Below are 18,668 nucleotides of genomic sequence, written 5' to 3'. Positions count from 1 at the left end.
TCTTGGCTCTGGACAGTTGGTGTTCTGTTCTTCTGACTGTGAGCACCACACTTTAAGGCTCCAAGTAAGTTGTATTTCGGCCCTGTTAAATCTTAAGTGTTCTATGCTTACCTCTATGAGGGAACTGGACTTGCTGAACTAAGGAATGTTTGCAGTGGACTGGAGGGATGGGTTGTCACAATAACACATAAATCAATATGAGTTTATGAACTGGATCTGACCAAATGCTTATCACTGGGATATGTTACAACTAGAAGCAGAAGAGCATTTCTACAAAAGGGTGATGATCAATGTCCAAAGAACTAATTGATGTTTGGTAGCTTTTCTGCAATGTGAACAGTATGCAGCTCTGAGCAGACTGAAGTACTCTTTTGTCCGTTCTGACTTGTGTTCCTCTACCATGATGGTAAACATTAACCCAAGGACAGGATAGAATCTTTACGGAGCCCTTTCATGCTTTCTCTGTAGTTTTCTTTGTGCTTTCTTTACCTCTCCCAGCCATTTTGAAATGGTCATGAAGGCTTAAGATCAGGTAAACTGCATGCATGCATAATAATACAGATTGACTTGATCTTGTCAAGTCTAGGCTTTTACTTAACTAACCCAACAAACTTTCTTTTCTCCCAGCATAGCCAAGTTGTAGCTGTAGTTTGTTCTTAAGCACAAAGATGGTAGGTGGGGACTTTGTGTGCCAAATTATCTGTTTAGCACTACAGCAAAATAAGGTTCTGTTTCATTCCTGCAAAGTCACAGAATATATCCAGGGGAACAGAGTTCTCCCTGTCCTGTCCCACTTGGCAAAAGTCATGGTAGTCACGAGGCCAAAGGGCAATATCTCCCCAACAAGCCAGTCCCATGAATTCTCCATTGTGCTATTGCGTACCAAAAGGGCTGAGCCTCCACATGGCAAGTTAAGAAGCAGTGGAATTTTGCTTTATTATTAATGTGGCACATGCTAATGTGGCTCCACAGAAAGGTTACTGCATGTTTGCTAATGCCATGAATGTGACTTATAGGGAGTTTTTGATTCTGGCACCACTCTTTAGGAATTCATTTACATGTATGTGTGAAAACATCTCCAGTCAGAATCCCATACGCACATTTTCTCAGAAATCCGTCCCACTGCAGTGACTGGGGCTTACTTCTGAGTAAACCTGCAGTAGATCAGGCTGACCTAGACCTGTAACTTATTCCTGGGAAACCATTCCAATTATTGCCTCCTTTTCACTATTATTTCAACTCAGGAAAATGAGCTCCATAGAAACAAAGAGCAACAGATAGCTTTTGAGGACAGAGTTTGCCTAATGCACTAGGATATAGCCATAGTAATTTTGTTCAACGATGGCTTGATTCAGAGTCAGGATGGGTTAATGTTTTCAGGGGGATTTTCAGACCACTGTTGGCAGCAGATGGCCATTTCCCCAACTTAACTCTGTTGTCCACAAGTTATTCCTGGAAGGTATTAGCTGGAAATCTGAATCAGAAGAGAATGAATGATTTTGGTCCTGGGGCTGCCATTCTATGTCATTCCAGTCCAACACTGATAAGCCAGGATCAGGATTCACAAACCAAAATTTACTGGGGGAAATGTCATCACACAAAATAATCAACCCTAGACTGGGACAGAAAGTGTTCCCACATGCTTCCAACATACATGCTTTCAACACCTTTCCCCCATTCATATATATATGAATATATATAAATTAAAACAACATAAATTTGCCACATGGCTTTGCTGAAAAACGGGTAAAGATTACATGCATCCCCCAGGGTCAAGAGCTGTCTCGGACCCAAAACAAATGCTCACACCCAGTTTGCCTGTACTTTATCCACTGGCAGTACCTTTCACTTGCATTTTGCCCTTGATGAAGCAGGTCAGCAAGACTTCTGCCAGGGGTTCAAACTAGAGATGGCCACTCCAATCAACTCTCCAAAAGGCAAGCTGAGGAAAAGAACACCCAACTACAATCTAAGATTGTGGTGGGCCCCAGCCACAGTCAATTTCCAACAGGCAAAATGCAGACAAAAGGTAAAGGAAACTAGACTAAAAAGTAGTCCAGCATGGTCAAAATGTTCACGACAATGTTCATGCCAGTCATGTTCACATCAGATCAATGTTTGCTTTGGCCCAGTACTGCCAACCCTGGCAAGACTGGCTGTGCGTCTTAAGCCGACCTCCATGGTCTCAGTTAAAGGATTTCAAAGCTATCTGAGATCTATTTGCACACCACAGACGCCTTCCTGGTGCCATGCATGTCACCCACTCTTGCATGCCCGCATGCTCGCTCACCCACACCCCTCACTGTGTTCGCTCTCGTCCTCCCAGGTTCTGCCCTCCCTTCTTGCTGCAGAAACGGCAGCCTTTGGCTCCATCTCACCTAGTCACCCTCACCTGTCCGACAGCTTGCCTTTCATCACCAAAGCCATCTTGAGGTCCTTTCCCTCTTCCCCCTATGGAGAGCGCAAGCTGGATTCCTGCCCGCAGCAGCTCCCCAAGGACAGAGAACGCAGTCTCACCACAACATGGACAGTAGAATGTTTTGCAATCAACAATTTGGTTTTGGATGAGTATTCAGAAGAGGGCAGAGGTGGTGTTGGGATTTTTTGTTTAAAAAATAAGAAATAAAAACAGAGACCCTAGAAGGCTGGAGAGTGGCTGAGAGCCACCCGTTGCTCTGGAACACACGTGTCTGTTTTGCACCTTGGTTTGTTGGTGGCAGAGGGGAACGGGTGAGGGGGGAGGGAAGGGATCCACCAGCTCTCAGTAGTCCTGTGCTTGGTACCCCTGTGTCTCAGCATCAAACGCATCTGCTGAAGGGGGCTGTTGGTACGTCCCCATGCTATCTGCAGTGTCATCCTCATTTGTGTAGGGTGCGTAAGGCATGCCGGCCTCCTGGCTTGGGTCCGTGTAGTCCTGGGAGAAGAGGGCTGAATCGGCTCCAAGTTGGTAACGCTGATATGCCAGGAATGACTGACCCACCTTTAAGGGAGGATGCAGCAGCGTAGGTGAGTTTTGGGAGAATGGGAAGGAGGAAGACATGGGGAAAAGAGAGGGGGGAAACATACCAAGGAAAAACAAACAGAAGCCAGGTTAGTAGCATTTAGTGCACAAGGCTTAAATTAGTGTGTGAGACATACTGGAATTGACAAGTTAAATGTAAACACATTCTGCAAACAGCAGAAGGAGTCAGTGCACCCCACAGAGAGAACAAGTTGAGATAAGAAGCTACAGAGTGATCAGGAACAAGTGGGACAAAACACTAATTCCAAGGAGAGACCTACTATGGTTCTATAGCCTAATGCTTTGAGAAACTGCTGGCAGAAACAAGCAGTTTCCATGCAGAAACAAGCATGGTCCAATTCACCATGCAAAACAAGGGGCCTGCTCTGGGGATCAGATGTGTTCATTCAGCATATCCAAGCCTCCTTAGCCCAGGCACACCAAGGGCTTCAGCCTGGGTCAGTCTCCTCATTCATGTGGATGGCAGGAGCAAGAACAGGGTCAATGCAGGACAGGATGACTTTGCACTGCTGATATTGGGACCACCACCAGCAGCAGAATAATGTCAACCTTTCTCAGGACGTGCCCTGCACTTGCAGATGCCTCTGTAGCAGCTGTGGGTGACTGAGCATAGGCTGAGAAGGCAGAGCACCATCTTCAATGCACAAGATGGAGAAAAGCAGTGGTTGAGAGAAGCTCAACCTCCACACAAAAGTTTTTACTTGTGTGATGCTCTTTGGTAATACTAGGCCAGAGAAAGGCCAAGGGAGGTTCAAGGACTGCAGTTTTTCAGCTGCTTTCCAACCTATTAGCTTGTGAATTGTGCCAAAGGAAGAATAAACCAAGAGGACACAAGGATGAGAGGAAGCAGGAAATGCATTTTGACAATTGTGGTGTGGTTAAGTGGCTGAAAGAAAGGCACATCAGTGTTATTTGGCATTAGTTTGGGTGAGGGGTCAGGAGAGCACAAAGGACTGAGGCACCAGAGGACTGAATAATACACTTTCTATTTTGCAACTATTTGGGGCTAAAGGGTGGGTGAAGGGGAGCCTTCCAAAACAGTGAAGAAGGCAGGTGTCCTCCTCACCACCACATCGGCTGCACAAGAATCCTATCTTATCTTCCCTCCTGCCCCTGAGCTGGAGAATCAGAAATACTTCCACTTCCAAAATTTCCTCCCTGATATGCCCAGTTTTCATGAGTACTGGAATTAAGGGAGCACTGGTGGAGAACTGGGGAACAGTGTGTTGTATTCTTCCTGAAAAGTAATTTCTCCAAGTCTCCGAAAGCCCAGATATGTCAGGAAGACCTGTAAGGAGAGAAGAGGATGGAATGTGGGGCATTAGAGAACAGTCAGTCTGGGAAAGATCTGCACGGCCATAATAAATAAATCAAAGGAGGTGGGTCTCTCATATCATTAGGCAGAGAGGAGAGAACTGGGGCGCTATCAGAGATCCTCCCTGCTTTTTACAAAATGCCAAAATATTTACAAGATGGTAAATCTTTCTGCAATTAGTCCCTGGTCTCTGCTCTAGCTAAGCAGGACCAATATAGGGCAGAGTTTAGAATGGGGTGGGTAACACATGGCTTGTGGGATGCATGTGCCCCATTACTTCCTTAGTGCAGCCCCATCAGGTTGAGTTTTGCTGTTACCAAGCTCTGTGTTACCTGTAAAAAGAGGATCAAATTTCACCCTTTCTTCATGTGGTGCCCAACTGAGAGTGACCCCCAAAGGGTTGAGAGATAAAAATGACCCACTCATTGTAGTCGCTCACCCCAGAATTAGAAGCTGACTGATGAAAAGGTAATAAGGAAGCCAAAAACATGAAAGCAAGGCAACTGGAGCATGGAGAGTGTCACTGAGAGTACTGGAAAAGAAGGAGAAGAGTGCTTCAACTGCCAAGGAAATCCTGCAGTTTTGTAACTGGATAAAATATAAATGAGCTACAGCTGCCAGATCAGGAAGTAGTGAAGACAGTGGAACGCATCCTATGCCAAAAAGCCCACCTTTGGTTCACTGAGACAGTTCAGGCAGCCTGGGGTTGTTCATCTCTGCTTCCTGTTCTTCTTTTTTCAAAGGTGTATCCCGCCCCAGTTGAGTATTATACGTACATGTGTACAGAGTTCAACATACACCTACAAATGAGTCTAGATGGCTTTTTCCTGTAGGCCACGTGGGAACACTGCAGGGTGGCTATTCCTTTGGTGTGCTTCCCAGTTCTGACAAAAAGGTAACATATAAAGCAAAGGAAAACAGCCATTCGAGATCAGTGTTTGTTATGCAGTACTGTCAAGGAATGCTGGGCTTTGGGAGACTGGGTTCCCTTTTCAAACCACCCTCAGCCATTTTGGTATTATACAATTTTTATTGGGTTTTGTTTTCATAAGCCATCAACTTCATAGCCAAATAAGGGGCAAATTAAAATAAATTAAATTGAATTAAGACCTACAAATGTACAATAGATGGGTGTAACACTAGCTGCAGTTAATTATATGTTACTTCTGATGCTTTATAGAGAAACAATATATAAGCTATATACATGTATAAAACACTAACCAGAAGTGTTAGCTACTATATCACCAGATTTGGTCATTTTTAATAAGGCCCCCAAGACAATTCTACATGATTACGAATTTTAGCAGTTTTGTTATGTTCATCAGTGAAAACATGTTTGCTTTCTAAGCTATTAAAGATAGCTATTAAAGTTTATTTAAGCTATTAAAGATAACAAGAAACCATGACAAGTTCATTAAAAGGTTTTGTGCGGGAGACACAGTTCTGACTTTGTAGGAGATTTTTTTCTGAATCCACAGGTGGCTTTTTTCTGGAATGACAGGGCACAATTCCAGGGTGTTGAGCACTTATTTAGGTACAGGTATGCCACAAAAAATAGGACTGCAGGAAAGTGAGAAGCCTCACCCACCATGAATACATCTAATCCCTTTTCAAAATTGCCCTAGCCCCAGGCCATTACTGCATCCATGCACTGTGAGAAGAAGTACTTCCCTTTAAACATCCCACCATTCAAATTAATTGGATGAGCCCAGGTTCGAGATACAAAAGTAATAGAACACAAGCAGAGTTGAAAGGGGCATATAAGGCCATTGAATCCAACCCCCTGCTCCTCTTCCATAGGTGGTCATCCATCCAGCTGCAGGCCTATGCCTCTCCATCTTAGCAAAGGTGATGCAACATGCTAGCTATGCAGGTGGGCTAAATATTTTTCATCTGAGAGTGCAACTTCATGCTCCCAGACTATTTAGGCAGTCCTCCCCAGTCTGCTGGCCCAACCAGCATGCCATCACTGGTGAAGGTCACCTTGTTCTCCCTGGACTTGTGTGCAACTGCCAACTGGGGGCATCCAGACACTGGGGCTGTGCAGCTTGGACAAGGCCACACAGGTGGCCAGGTGCATAACCCCATCAGCCACACTCTTAGGGTACTCTCAGCTGAACCTCTCCTGGGAGCACACAGCAGGGATCAAACTCATGCCTGCTACCCTCACACGCATGAGCCTTACCTACCGTGCTCCACAGTTGGTAGAATGGAGGAAAATACCTCTATCATGTCTTCCCTTATTCACTTTCTTTCTAAGCTAAACACCCCTCATTGTAACCCTTCTTTAAAGGACAGTTGATCCAGCCCCATGATCATCTGGGTTGCTCTCATCTTCACAGTGCCTCTTCTAAGCTACTGCTGCAGACACAGGAACAATGTCCTATATAGCAGCCAATTCCTTCCCTTCATCATTGCTATGCTGGGGGCAACCCTCCAAGAAGTACGGAGCAAGAAGTAGGGCTAGGGAGGATTCAGATTCTGAGTACCACAGCCTGGGGAAATTCGTAGCACCCTACTGCAGCAGTGGCTTTGGCCTGTTACGTCCTCCCAACCTTCATGGCAGCCTTCCACAATAGGTGTCCCACAGGTGCATTAGACTACAACTTCCATCAACAGTAGTCATGCTGGCTGGGGATGGTGGAAATCATAGTCCAACACATCTGGAAAACACTAGGCTGGGTAATGCTACTTCACAAATGTAGTCCTGTAGGTTTCAGAAGCTGTGTAAATGGTAAAGGACAAGGGCATCCCTCTTCCTTGCCAGGATGGGGTTGAGTTCCTGTGTGGCAATGCTATCTTCATTAGGGAAGCCCTCATTTAAAGTGATACAAAGAGATATGAAAAGGATAAAATGTTTGGATTACATAACAGTAAAACTGACTGTCAAATCATTGTGTGTTTGTTTTTCTTCTGTAGACCAGCTGTTTATTTGGACCCATGAGATGACATTCTGGTCAGTGGCAGAGCAGGCAACAAGCAGGGGGCAGGAGCTGCACTGCATATAACAGAACTAGAAGCCGAGGCAACAGGAGAATCCATAGATGGCCTCCATTATTATTACCATGGGTCCAAGGCTAGATTACTTACCCAGGTGAAGATGGAGAAAAAGGAGAATGCAATGGCTGCTCGGGCTGCATCTGCTCCTTCATTCAGCGGGTTGTCTTCCTTCTTTGAAACACGCCATTGGTCAGCCAGGAAACAAAAACTGACAAACCAGAGAAAAGCCCAGAAGCCTGAGAGAGACCAACATCAAAACAAGAGGAAAGGACAGAGGTGAGGGGTGTACAAAGTACACATATGTATTTTAGTTCTCACACTTCTCCAGAAAATTCAGCCTTATGGGATCACCAAGTATTTCGCAGACTAGCAAATTCCAATTGTGCAGCTCATTGCAAGAACCTATAAGCTGGAACCTTTAGGTGAAATGATAAATATGATATTCCAGACCTTGTGTTTCTCTCAGCACACTAACTTGGAAACTGGGAGGAATTTAAAGGGGAGAAATGGTTGGTGGGTGTGTCTTCTCCCCATCTTCTAGAGGCTAAAACCATGCCGGCTATTTTTAGCTTCTCTTCTGCAGTTGGGGGTCCAAGTTCTCCTCTTCAAATGTTCCCCTCCACCTCTGAAAACTGGTAGAGACCATGTGCGGTTCTGCCTTAAGTGAAGCAGAACTAACATGTATGAAATAGTAAGGGAAGCCAGTTTCATCAGCATTGGAACTATTGCATTCATCACAGCTGGTAGAGCCAGTACATAAGGGAGGTCTACTGAGCATCCCAATAGTAGTGCCACTTGCTCATTAATTCCCGAAATACAGCCTCCCTGCAAAACTGAGCCATGGAAGGAGACTTTGTCTTGGAATGGGAATGGAAAAGGCAGAAGGAGGGTAAAAGTCTCCAAAATCAATTGCAGAAGAACTCTCTAATCTGCAAAAAATAGTCACTGGAATCTTGGCAAACTCTAAGGCAGCCTTCCCCAACCAGGTAACCTCCAGCAGTGTTCATGCACAATGCCTTTTCAGTGGTAGCCCCCTCTTCTAGTTATGGAATAAGCTGCCTACTGAGGCTCCCCTGGTGCCAACTTTAATATCTTTTGAGCACCAGGTTAAGACTGTCCTCTAACCCAGGGCATTTAATTTTTTTACTATTCTGCAGGGGCTGTATTAGCTGCTTAAACAGGTCTTATGATTTAATTTATATGAACTATTACAGTTTTTATATTTATTTCACAAATTGTTTTTAAATTTTGTATTGTAACCTTCTATGGTTTTACTGCTATCTGTATTTTCTGTTGCATTGCATGTGCTGTTGTAACCTTCCCAGTGAGCTTCAGCTATGATAGCGCAGAAATGTTGTTGTTGTTACTACTATTATTAATATTGCAGTAGTAGTAGTAGTAATTAATCACCACCACCAGATATTTTTGAAAGGCCCTAGAATGACCTGTGCTTCATACTGCGTGGAAAATTTGAGTTTCATGTACACTGGGAATGCAGAGAACAGTAACATGAGAGTTGTAACAGAGAAAAGAAGGGGATACTTCTATTCAAGTACTACAGGAAGAAGAGAGGTCTATGTGGGAGAAGACAGATATCGGCAATGTTCATATGTCACTCTAAACCATAATGTACTGCCCTATGCATGCACAGAAACAAGAAAGAAGCTTGCATGTAGTCTTGGGTTCTCATGCTCACCCCTCCTCCTAAGTGATCAGAAAGAGAAGGAATAAGCCAAAATTTAGCTTCACCTTAGCAATTACCTGGCATGTTGTTACCTGTGGACTAAAAATGAAGTTTCAAGTAAACAATAAAGTTTAATTACACACACACACCAAAAAAAAAAAAAAAAAAACCCGACAACAGAAAAACAACCCATGGTTTGCTGCTGCCTTGTTCCATATGCTGGATGTCATAGTCCAAGCATCTGCTAAACTGAAACTGAATTTGGTTTATTCCTCTCCCTAGTTTCAGGAAAGACTGAAAGCAGAATATGCAACCTAAACACTATTCACAGTGTTAAACTATGAATAAATAGTATACAAGAATGCCACCAGTGTATTTTTAAAACTCCTGAAGGAAGTTCAGAAAAAGGATTCTGCTTACACTATATATAATCATCCCAGTTTTACCTCTAGTAAATGAGTTTTGAATTGTTCCAAAAAGGTGCAAGACCTGTTTCACTAAAAACATCAGGGCAAAAGAAATATGCAGCTCAGGAAGCAAAACCTCTCTCAAATCACAGGAATTCATTACCAATTTGCTTGAAACCTATTTTCTGCCTCCAGACTTACAATGGCCAATGTACCATTAGTGCAATAAACCTCACTAGTGGAAGTAAAGATGCACCCACATTTATGTATTCATTTTTATACTGCCCTGAGAAAGCCAACAGTTTTGGGTGGAGGAACTTGACCTGGTGGCTTGTGGAGACATGAAGAATTAAATTGCCCCTAAATTCCACCTGACCTTGGGCAGCGGCAGCAGCATCAGTACCAAGCAGGGGCAGAGGCAAGGGATGTCTATGGGGTTCCAGTATGGAGAACTGCAGGTGAAAAGGTAGCCAGCATAATCAGCCATAGTGCTGTAATATAGCAGGCCATGGAAAACCACCACATTATACCCATCATGGCTAAACACATATCTAAAGATTGTCCAGCCATGATGATGCCCAACTTCAAGCAAAAGATTGTCCTTCTTCAAAACTGTTTCCTAATCTGGTTATCCGCCATCTTCCTGAGGGTTGCATCCCTCACTGCATTTTAACAGACATAAACATATTTTTGCAGCACACATTTTCTTTAAAAGGACATAGGGTGAACAACACGAGAGAACATTCCTTTGTCATAAATATGCATAAGAAAGCACCTCAAATGGAGCTAGATATTTTTGGAACAGTAACTACATCAGTCTCTTACAGCAAATAATGACAGCCTTGTGGCAACTTAAATTATGGTGTGGTTTCATGGACCAGAGACCACAACATGAAATGCTTGAAGCATTATCTTCAACTGCCAGGTGTTTCTATAAGCAAGGAGTACAGAAAAAGGCATAGATCAGGGTGTTTGCCATTCTATATTGCACATAGCCTGCTATTCTAAGCATAATCTAGCTCTTGAGAGCATTTAAAGCACTTTGCACCCACTATGTCAGTTATCCTTACAACAGCCCTGTAAGGTAGCACAGCAGTGTTACTCTCTTCACATTTGCAGATGGGGGTGAGGTCAAGAGAGAACAGCTTGCCTAGGGCCACTCTGGATGGGAAAAGATTTAAACTGGAAACTCCCTAGTTCACAGTGCAGCCTGAGCCATGCCACTCTACTAGCTCCCAGGCAAGCACAATCCCCTGGAAGTCATGCTGAAATCAGAGGCACTTACTTCCACGTAAGCATGGCTAGGGAAGACTGGGCTGTTATCCAAATTCTGCTTCCTTCTATTTATTTTTGTTCTATTAAAGTGCATTTACATCCTGCTTTTTTCCCTCCAGGGAACCCAAGGCAGCTTATATAATCTTCCTGCTCTCTATATTCTCTTCTCAACAATACTGTGAGGTAGGTTAGGCTAAGAGTCAGTGACTGGCTCAAAGGTAACTGGAAAGGGAGGACTAGAACCTGTACCTCTCAAGGCCCAGTTTAACACTCTAGCCACTACACCACAAGACTCTCAGCTTTCACTGGCTATTACTATTCACTTCATCATAGTTCTTACTAATATAGTGTTCCCTGGCTATATGATGTCTGGCTGCTCTACAGAATTTGCAAAAAGGGAAGAGAACTCACCTTAGGTAACTTGTAGACATGATTACAAAACCAAGAAGAGGGAAGTGAATGAACATTGAGCCAATGTCCTTCACATGCTGTTCTGGTCTGTGCTGACGTCATTAACATCAGGAGAGATGTGTCTAGAATGTACACTTTGGTGCAAAAGAATCAGCTCCTTTGAATGAAGATGCTGCTTTTAGAATGAGTGGATGACTTACTTCTAGGATTGCAGTGGGCACATTATGAAAGAGAATGCATGTGGCCTGCCATAGCTATGAAATTAACTGAAAAGGCACATATATTTCATTAAAGGCACTACTGAGACCCAAGCACATCCTATAAATCAGCCCTGTGCCTGAAAAGTCATAGGGAAAGATATACAACATTATCTTCCTCTCTGAGAAATATTTAAGAGCTGCAAAACTGCCTCTACTTTCTTGTAAAATCTAAGTTTCTTTCACTGTGTTATTCATTGTTTGTTGAACCTTCCAGATTCTCAAGAGTGCATTAAAGTTTACTTTCCCTTTCTTAACTTGTGCTTTTTTAAAGATCCTGACTATTCACTGAATATGTTTTTCAGTTATGAAATTATGATGGTTATACTCAACTTTATATAGTGGTTCCTTGGCTCACGAACTTAATCCGTTCCAGGACTCTGGTCATGACCCAAATTGGTCCTGAGCCAAGTCAAATTTCCCAATAAGGGTCAGTGTAAATAAGGTTAATCCGTTCTGCAACTATTTTTTTACTCACAAAAATTTGAAGCAAAGTGACAAAGAACAACAAAGATCATGGCCACCCCCCAATCTCAACAATCGTGTGGGGGGCGGGGGGAGATGGGCGCAATTGTGGGCATGCTGGGGGAGGTGGGCAGGGAGGCAGACGCGGGTGCATGGGGGTGAGGTGGGCGCAGGCATGCTTGGGCAGGGAACACGGGCGCAATCGTGGCCATCTCCCCCCACCCAGCACGACCGTGATTGCGCCCATGTAGGGAAGGCAGGCACACCTGTGACTGTCACCCGATGCAGAGTTCACGACCTACAGCAAATTTTTTATGAAATTTCTGTTTGCGACCCAATTTGGTCGTGAACTGAGGCGTTCGTGAGCAGAGGGACCACTGTACTCTTGCTTTAAAAAGAAATGCAAAATCATCACATAAATGTGTGACTCAAAATTGAGATTTTAAAGTAAACATTCTAAATATTTGCCCGTTGGACTTGGAACTTACGTATTCAGAAGCTGTTCCAAATGGGAAGAAAAAGGATAAATAAAAATAAGGAGTAGAACCACTTTGCAATAAGCCTACTTGGTATGGAAAATGGCTACTCTTAGAACAAATGGATCCAGTGATCAACAATTGGAATTTGCACTGCCAAGGCAGCTTTGGGAGTCTGAGATTTGTCAGCAGATGCATTTACAGGCCTCTAATTTAATGATGGTTGGTTTGGTCAATATACGAAGTGGTTACCTGAGGACTAAGTTGCTAGAGCAAACTCCCTCTGCAGCCTATCAAGTGCTTGCATTTCGAAATGGATTTTAGAATTCAACAGGGTCATAATTCTAAAAGCAGAGTAATCTGACTTACACTCCAAATCCCACTCTAGAGTTTGAAAATGCTAAATCTATTGTCTTGATTGCTTAAAACTATTTCAGACCCACTTGGTCTGCTTGGATGAGCACTGAGTATAAAAGAAGCCACTGTGCTGTTTCATCCTCAGTGCCTGCTAACACATGCAGGACATGATTTGTCCAATTACCCACCCAAACACATTTTGTTGTGCTTCCTGAATAACAGGTCATGGATTATTTGCAGGTTGCTTTTCCCTCCAGGAAGCCACAGTGCTTGGCTTCAGACAGCACAACAAGCTGCACCTGGGTAATGAATATGTAACTCTCATTCCACACATGCCATTAAGCACTAGTTTAACCTTTGGTGATCATGTGAACCAGGTCAGTGTGGTGCAGCAGAAAAGGAACTGCACTTAGACATGGAGACCCAACTTCTAATCCCTGCTAAACCACCTTCTTACTGAGTGACCCTGGCTCAGTCACCCCCTCTTCAACCTAGCCTACCCCTTAAGAATTGCAGGGATAGAAATGGAGAATTTTGAGCTCCTTGGAGGACAAGCAGGATAAGCATATAATAAATATTTACAAGGCTGATCTAGAATCTCCAATGCCAAACATCTAATCAAAGACTATGGAAGATACACTGTCAATGGCTATTATTCCTGATGGTGCTATGCCACCTCCACTATCAAAGGCAGTATGCCTACGGACACCAGTTGCTGGGGAACTTAGGCAGAAGGGTGCTGCTGCAGTCACAGCCGGAATGCAAGAGCCAGTGGACAACTGTTTGGCCACTGGGTGAACAGAATGCTAGATGGGCCTTTTGTCTGATGCAACATGGTGGTTCTTACATTCTGAAGGCTGCAACTATGAGTTTACTGTGCAGGGCTTGACCTCAACTGAATTTATGTTTTACAAGCAAGTAAATAGAACAAATATTAATCAACACTTATTGAGACCTTGAAGAGTAATGCTGCCTTGTAGAAGATATATAAGATATAGACTAGAATATGACTTCCCCTGGCAAAGAGCAGAGAAAATAGTATTCATTATTACCCTTTTTACTAAAAGATTTAATGTTAACAGGGAAGCAAATGGGGCTATTTTTGAGGAAACTCTTGTTTACCCTTCAAAAGTAGAAGCAAGCATTTGACAGTATGCTTTCCAAGGCATATAAGAGTATTTTGTTATCAGTGACTCTATGAAAAAGATAACTTTCTGGGAGGAGATGCAGGAAGCTAAATGCCTGAAACTTGACCTGCAACCTAAAGAGATCCTGTGCAGTTTGTTTTCTAACACAGCTGAATTTGAATTAATTTAAATGTGTCCATGTAGCTGAAGCCTGTATTAACCTGGAATTTACCCTTACTGCCCATTCAGTTGAAACCAGGTGAGATTAGATTAGTTATGTCTGACACCTGGTGTGGGATAGCTCCCCTCAGGGGAATGGGTTCAATAAATCCCCTCCCTCAGGGATGCCAGCAAGCATGGCTTCACTTAGATGAGGTGAGCACAAAACATCCAACTCTTGCAAGTATGTATGTTTACTTGAAGACTTTGCTATATCAAATTAAGGACTATTTCAGCCAGCTCAGAACTGGGTGCATTTGCCAGTTTATAATAACAGTAAATCAAATAGTCTCGATTAGCTGCCTTTTCAGAACCTAAGATCAGTTGCCTGGTGTGGCAGCTTCATTCTTAAGACTGGGCTTGAGTTTTTCTACTTCTATGTTACTAATAGGCTATGACTATATTACTCCTTTCTTCTGACTTACATTTATTTTCTGAAATTCAAAACAGTGGGATTCATGGGACTTTGCCCACCTCTTAATATGGAAATCATCCAACCTCTATAGTTTTATGCTTTGAAAGACTTTTGTGTGCATATGTGGTAGAGGAGAGGCAGAAAGGCTACGAGTTGGGGCAGCTTTGGCAGGGCTTGCAAATGGCTTTCCAGGGAAACCTGTGGTCCTGTATTTTCATCAGTAGTTCTTCGCTAAGATCTGCCAAGACAGACCGGTTTCTCTGACAGACAGATCACCCACCAGTAATCCTGCTACATGCAGCCAGAAGGAAGCTTTATGGGTTCTTTTTTGTGTCACTCAGCCCATGTGGAGCAGTTGCGCTGCCAAACAGACCTGCCCTGTGGGAACCAAGGAGGACCTTAGAATGGGCCTATTGCCAGCACCTGACCTCCTTGGGCAGTTGCCGAGGCCCTAGGACCCTGGCACAGCTCACAGCTGATGCCCACCTTGGGTTTCCTTTAAACAATTTTCTTTGAGCCGGAGAACCCTCAGAAACAAATTTCTGGTAGAGACAACAGTGTGGAATCAGTTCCCTGATGGCAGAACATGCCCAAACAAGTAGACTGTTGAATTATATACAGCCAAACCCTATCTTGTGGGCATTTGCCTTCTTGTCAGAATCACCTGTTCAGACTTGTGACTAATGCTTACAGAGACAGAGAATGATCAAATTTATCACATGAAAATGACTTTGAATCCAAACTTACAGCCTTCCCCAACCTGATGTCTTCCAGATTTTTACATTACAACTCTCAAGATTCCCAACCCCCTGGCCATGCTGGCTGGAGCTGATGGTAATTTGAGTCCAAAACATCTTGAAAGCACCAGGTTGAAGAAGTCGGAAGTAGACCAATTGGAGTCAATGAGATTTAAGCTGGTCGTGATTCATTTAAGTCACACTGATGACTGAGTACACCCAAATTTGCACTGCAACCCAGACTGAAAAAGAGTTAAATGACGAAAACATAGCAGGGCAGAAGAAATTACAATGAGACTAGTGGAAGGAGGGAGGGAGAGAATATGAAGGCTAGCATACAGTGAATGATATGGTACAAGCACAAGGATTTTCCTCATGACTCCACAACCCTCCAGCTCAAACTATCAGGCGCACATAGGCTGTGCAAAATGCTTGCAGTGGTTTTCCGTTCCACTCCAAAGCACTTGGCTGCTGTTCTAGAGAATATTCCCTGTGTGGAATATGAGTTCTATCATAGCCCTGGGCTGATGATGGCCTCCAAGTTCCCTACAACACCCCACTTTAATTTTAGTTTGGCTCTCTTGGTTCACAGGAAGCAGGAAATGTGAGCTGCTGTGAGTGTTGGTCTTGCAAAGTTTTAGAAAGCACTGGGAAGAAGAGTGGTTTGCAAGGGTTTGAATATGGTGTATTTGAACTGGGCTTGAGAGGTTTCTCTACTGGTTAGAAAAGTTAATCAGCAATCAGGCTGATACACAAGTTCTGCCACTCTGCCTATCTCATCTCTTTGTATATAGAAGGTGGAACGTAGCTGCTTCCATTTTGTCCAAGAGCTCTTACACAACACTCACCATCTCTTGAAAGGAAAAAATAAATAAGGGGTGCTGGTGATTGCAAAGTCTTTTGGGCTCCTCCTCTGGGTGCTTCTGGATGGAGGGCACCTAGCACTACCAATCAAAACACAAGCAAGCTCTCTCTGCCAGGACTGCCCCTGCCCCTGCCTGCCGTTTTGGGCTGGTGGCAGCAATGGGGAAGAGGGTCCTCCTGCCACTGCAGTCTGCCCTTTGGTGATAGGAGATTCCCCTTGCTTTTCGTGGTTTCCTCAAGAGTTGGCTCAAATGATTGACACTCCCCTCTTACCACGCCCCCCTCCATACACCATCAAGTAGTGACAGGGAGGGGGAACCTTTGGAGTGCCCACAGAAATAGAGAAGATGTGGGAAGGAGGCATACAACCCTTAAAGTGCCTGCTCATCTGTCTGGCACACTGGGGTGGGTCATATGCTGCGCCATGCAGCTCTTGACACAGCATGGCTCACGGTGTTGTGCAAATCTTCCCAATTGCTTCACCTAGCCTAGTATTGTTTCCTTCAACTGTTTCCTCTAAGAGATCCTTTTAGCTGGAATTGCTGGAGACTGAAATGTGAACATGCAACATGTGTTCTACCCCTGAACTGTAGGGTTCTTCCCCAAACAAGACTTGGTAAAAGAATAACATGGTGAAAATGGTGGCACCATAGAAATCTAAGGGGGGAAAGGGAGCAAAGAGGATGGTCAAATGGTAGAGAAAGAGGTACTTCCTATTGCAGTGGCTCATCAGTTAATTGATAAAATATCAATTGTGAAAATATCAATATGAAACCTGAGCAACACACTCCCGTGCATGATGAAGTAGTATTTGTGCAATGGAACTTGCTCCCATGTAAGTGTGCACAGGACTGCAGCCTCATTCACAAACAGCCACACACACAACTCCTACAGAAGCCCAAGTAGTGTTGATCCATGAGAAAGCTCACCAGATACACCAATATCAGAGAGCACAGCTTTCTTGCGGTCCTTGACGCTGCTGATCTGCGGAAAGTAGACATCTAGCGCCAGGTAAAGAAGGCAGCTGAGGAAGGAAAGGACTCCCACGGTGATACCATAGTTGCAGGCATTCTGGTTGCTGTTGTAGATGCAGTACTCCTTCGATTCAGTTGGCTTGTTGATGTAGCCTTCATTCACAATACAGCTAAAGACAACGATGGAGAAAATCTGGATTCAAGGAAGTGAGAAAAGAAGATTCGCTATAGAAACACAGACTCTCCACCAGCAACAAGCTCTTTCAAACCCCATTGATAGAGTTAAGCAGCTTGCTAACTAAGATTTGGTGTTTTAGCACAGCATTCTAATGCCCTCCAGCCCATTAGATTTAAGTAGCTCCTGTTTTCTCAACTGGTAATTTATCTGCCAGAAATATGCTTGAAATATGCTAGTAGAAGTAGCAGTGCTATTCCCACATTACTCAGATCTAGTAACATTACACTACAATGATGCCATAATCCAACCTTCCCTCTGTATTCTCTTCCCACATGTCCAATCTATTCAAATTTTACTATAAATGTTCTTTACCTCCAATTACTTTTTAAATTATGGATTCGGGGTTTTCATCACATTCATCACATATCCTTCCTTTTCAATTTCCTTATCTTTTCTGTCATTTTGCCAGATGTTGGTACCTGGTATGGTCTAGAAATACTTACATGAACCCAACACTAGTGCTGCACAATCAGCTTTTGATAACGGATGAACAGGATTGAGATCTCTCACACCTGTTCTTTGAAAAGATCTTGGAAATCTCCCCCAGCATCTTTCCTTTTTTCCCTTCTTCATTATAGTAATATTTGAACTGTCAGTGCTATAAATAGATTGTGTATGTGAATTACAATGATTGCTCTGTGGTAGAACTGCAGGCTTGGGGACCACGTGAGTTACCTAGTGTCCTAATCTGGCCATTCAGAGTTTCCCAGATAGCAACTCCCTCTCTACCTCTCCAGGCTCTACCTCCTTTCTCCAGTTATTTATCTTTTGGGGGTTTCCAGGCTTTGAGCAGTTCTTTCTCTATCCTAAGTGGTTAGAACACCTCACTTAAGGCTTAATTACTAGCCATAAAAACTTGAAGGCAAAATACGCATGGTTATTTGGGCCTGGCCCCCTTTGCTGTGGGTCTTGCCTATGCTGGAAAGCAGCCCCCAAGTGTTTCCCCAAAAATGGGATTTAGCTCTCAGACTTTGACAAATTTGGTAACTATGACAGGAAAAATCATGGCCTAGAATTGGCGGAGGGGAGAGCATGGCTTCTTTCCAGGAGCTTCAGTACCTCTTACCCTTTCAAACTGCAGTACATAACCTCACACACAGACCTACCACACTAAAATAGCTATTCTGTGATGGTCTGACAAAGCTATTGATGACATACCACCACAACTTGTTCATCTACATCTAATCCAACAGAGCCTCTCTTCATCTACACCCCTTATACTGAGTGTTTTGACTTTTCAACATGATTGTAATGGCAAGAAGTTTCTGAAACGGTCGTGTTTGCTGGCCTGGGCAATTTTAATATAAAACTATGGTTCCTGACAGAGATGAAAAAACCTGCATGAAGTACACCCAGATGCCTGAGACTGCTCTTTGCAAGGGGAAGTGCTTCCCCAGCCTGTTATCAGGAAGGAGGAATAACGGG

General features: G+C 43.7%; 1 protein-coding gene across 3 annotated transcripts in view; it reads right to left on the bottom strand.

The window, feature by feature from the left end:
• Positions 1 to 2,526: 2,526 nt before the first annotated feature.
• Positions 2,527 to 18,668, bottom strand: part of SYNGR1 (synaptogyrin 1) — a 35,406-nt gene continuing 19,264 nt past the window's right edge. Inside the window, exons 2-4 of one of the 3 annotated variants that reach the window (XM_044454720.1) lie at positions 16,961 to 17,198; positions 7,428 to 7,573; positions 2,527 to 2,980 (exon numbers count right to left, since the gene is read on the bottom strand). In XM_044454720.1, coding sequence (XP_044310655.1) covers positions 2,762 to 2,980; positions 7,428 to 7,573; positions 16,961 to 17,198 — 603 coding nt within the window. In that variant the 3' untranslated portion in view covers positions 2,527 to 2,761. The other 2 variants (XM_044454718.1, XM_044454719.1) reach the window with 2 other exon arrangements.

Source organism: Varanus komodoensis, unplaced genomic scaffold (genome assembly GCF_004798865.1).
Source record: "Varanus komodoensis strain SLA01 unplaced genomic scaffold, ASM479886v1 scaffold8, whole genome shotgun sequence".
Taxonomy (NCBI): Eukaryota; Metazoa; Chordata; class Lepidosauria; order Squamata; family Varanidae; genus Varanus; species Varanus komodoensis.
Note: the sequence above shows the minus strand (reverse complement) of the source record. Positions and strands in the feature narration are given on the sequence as shown.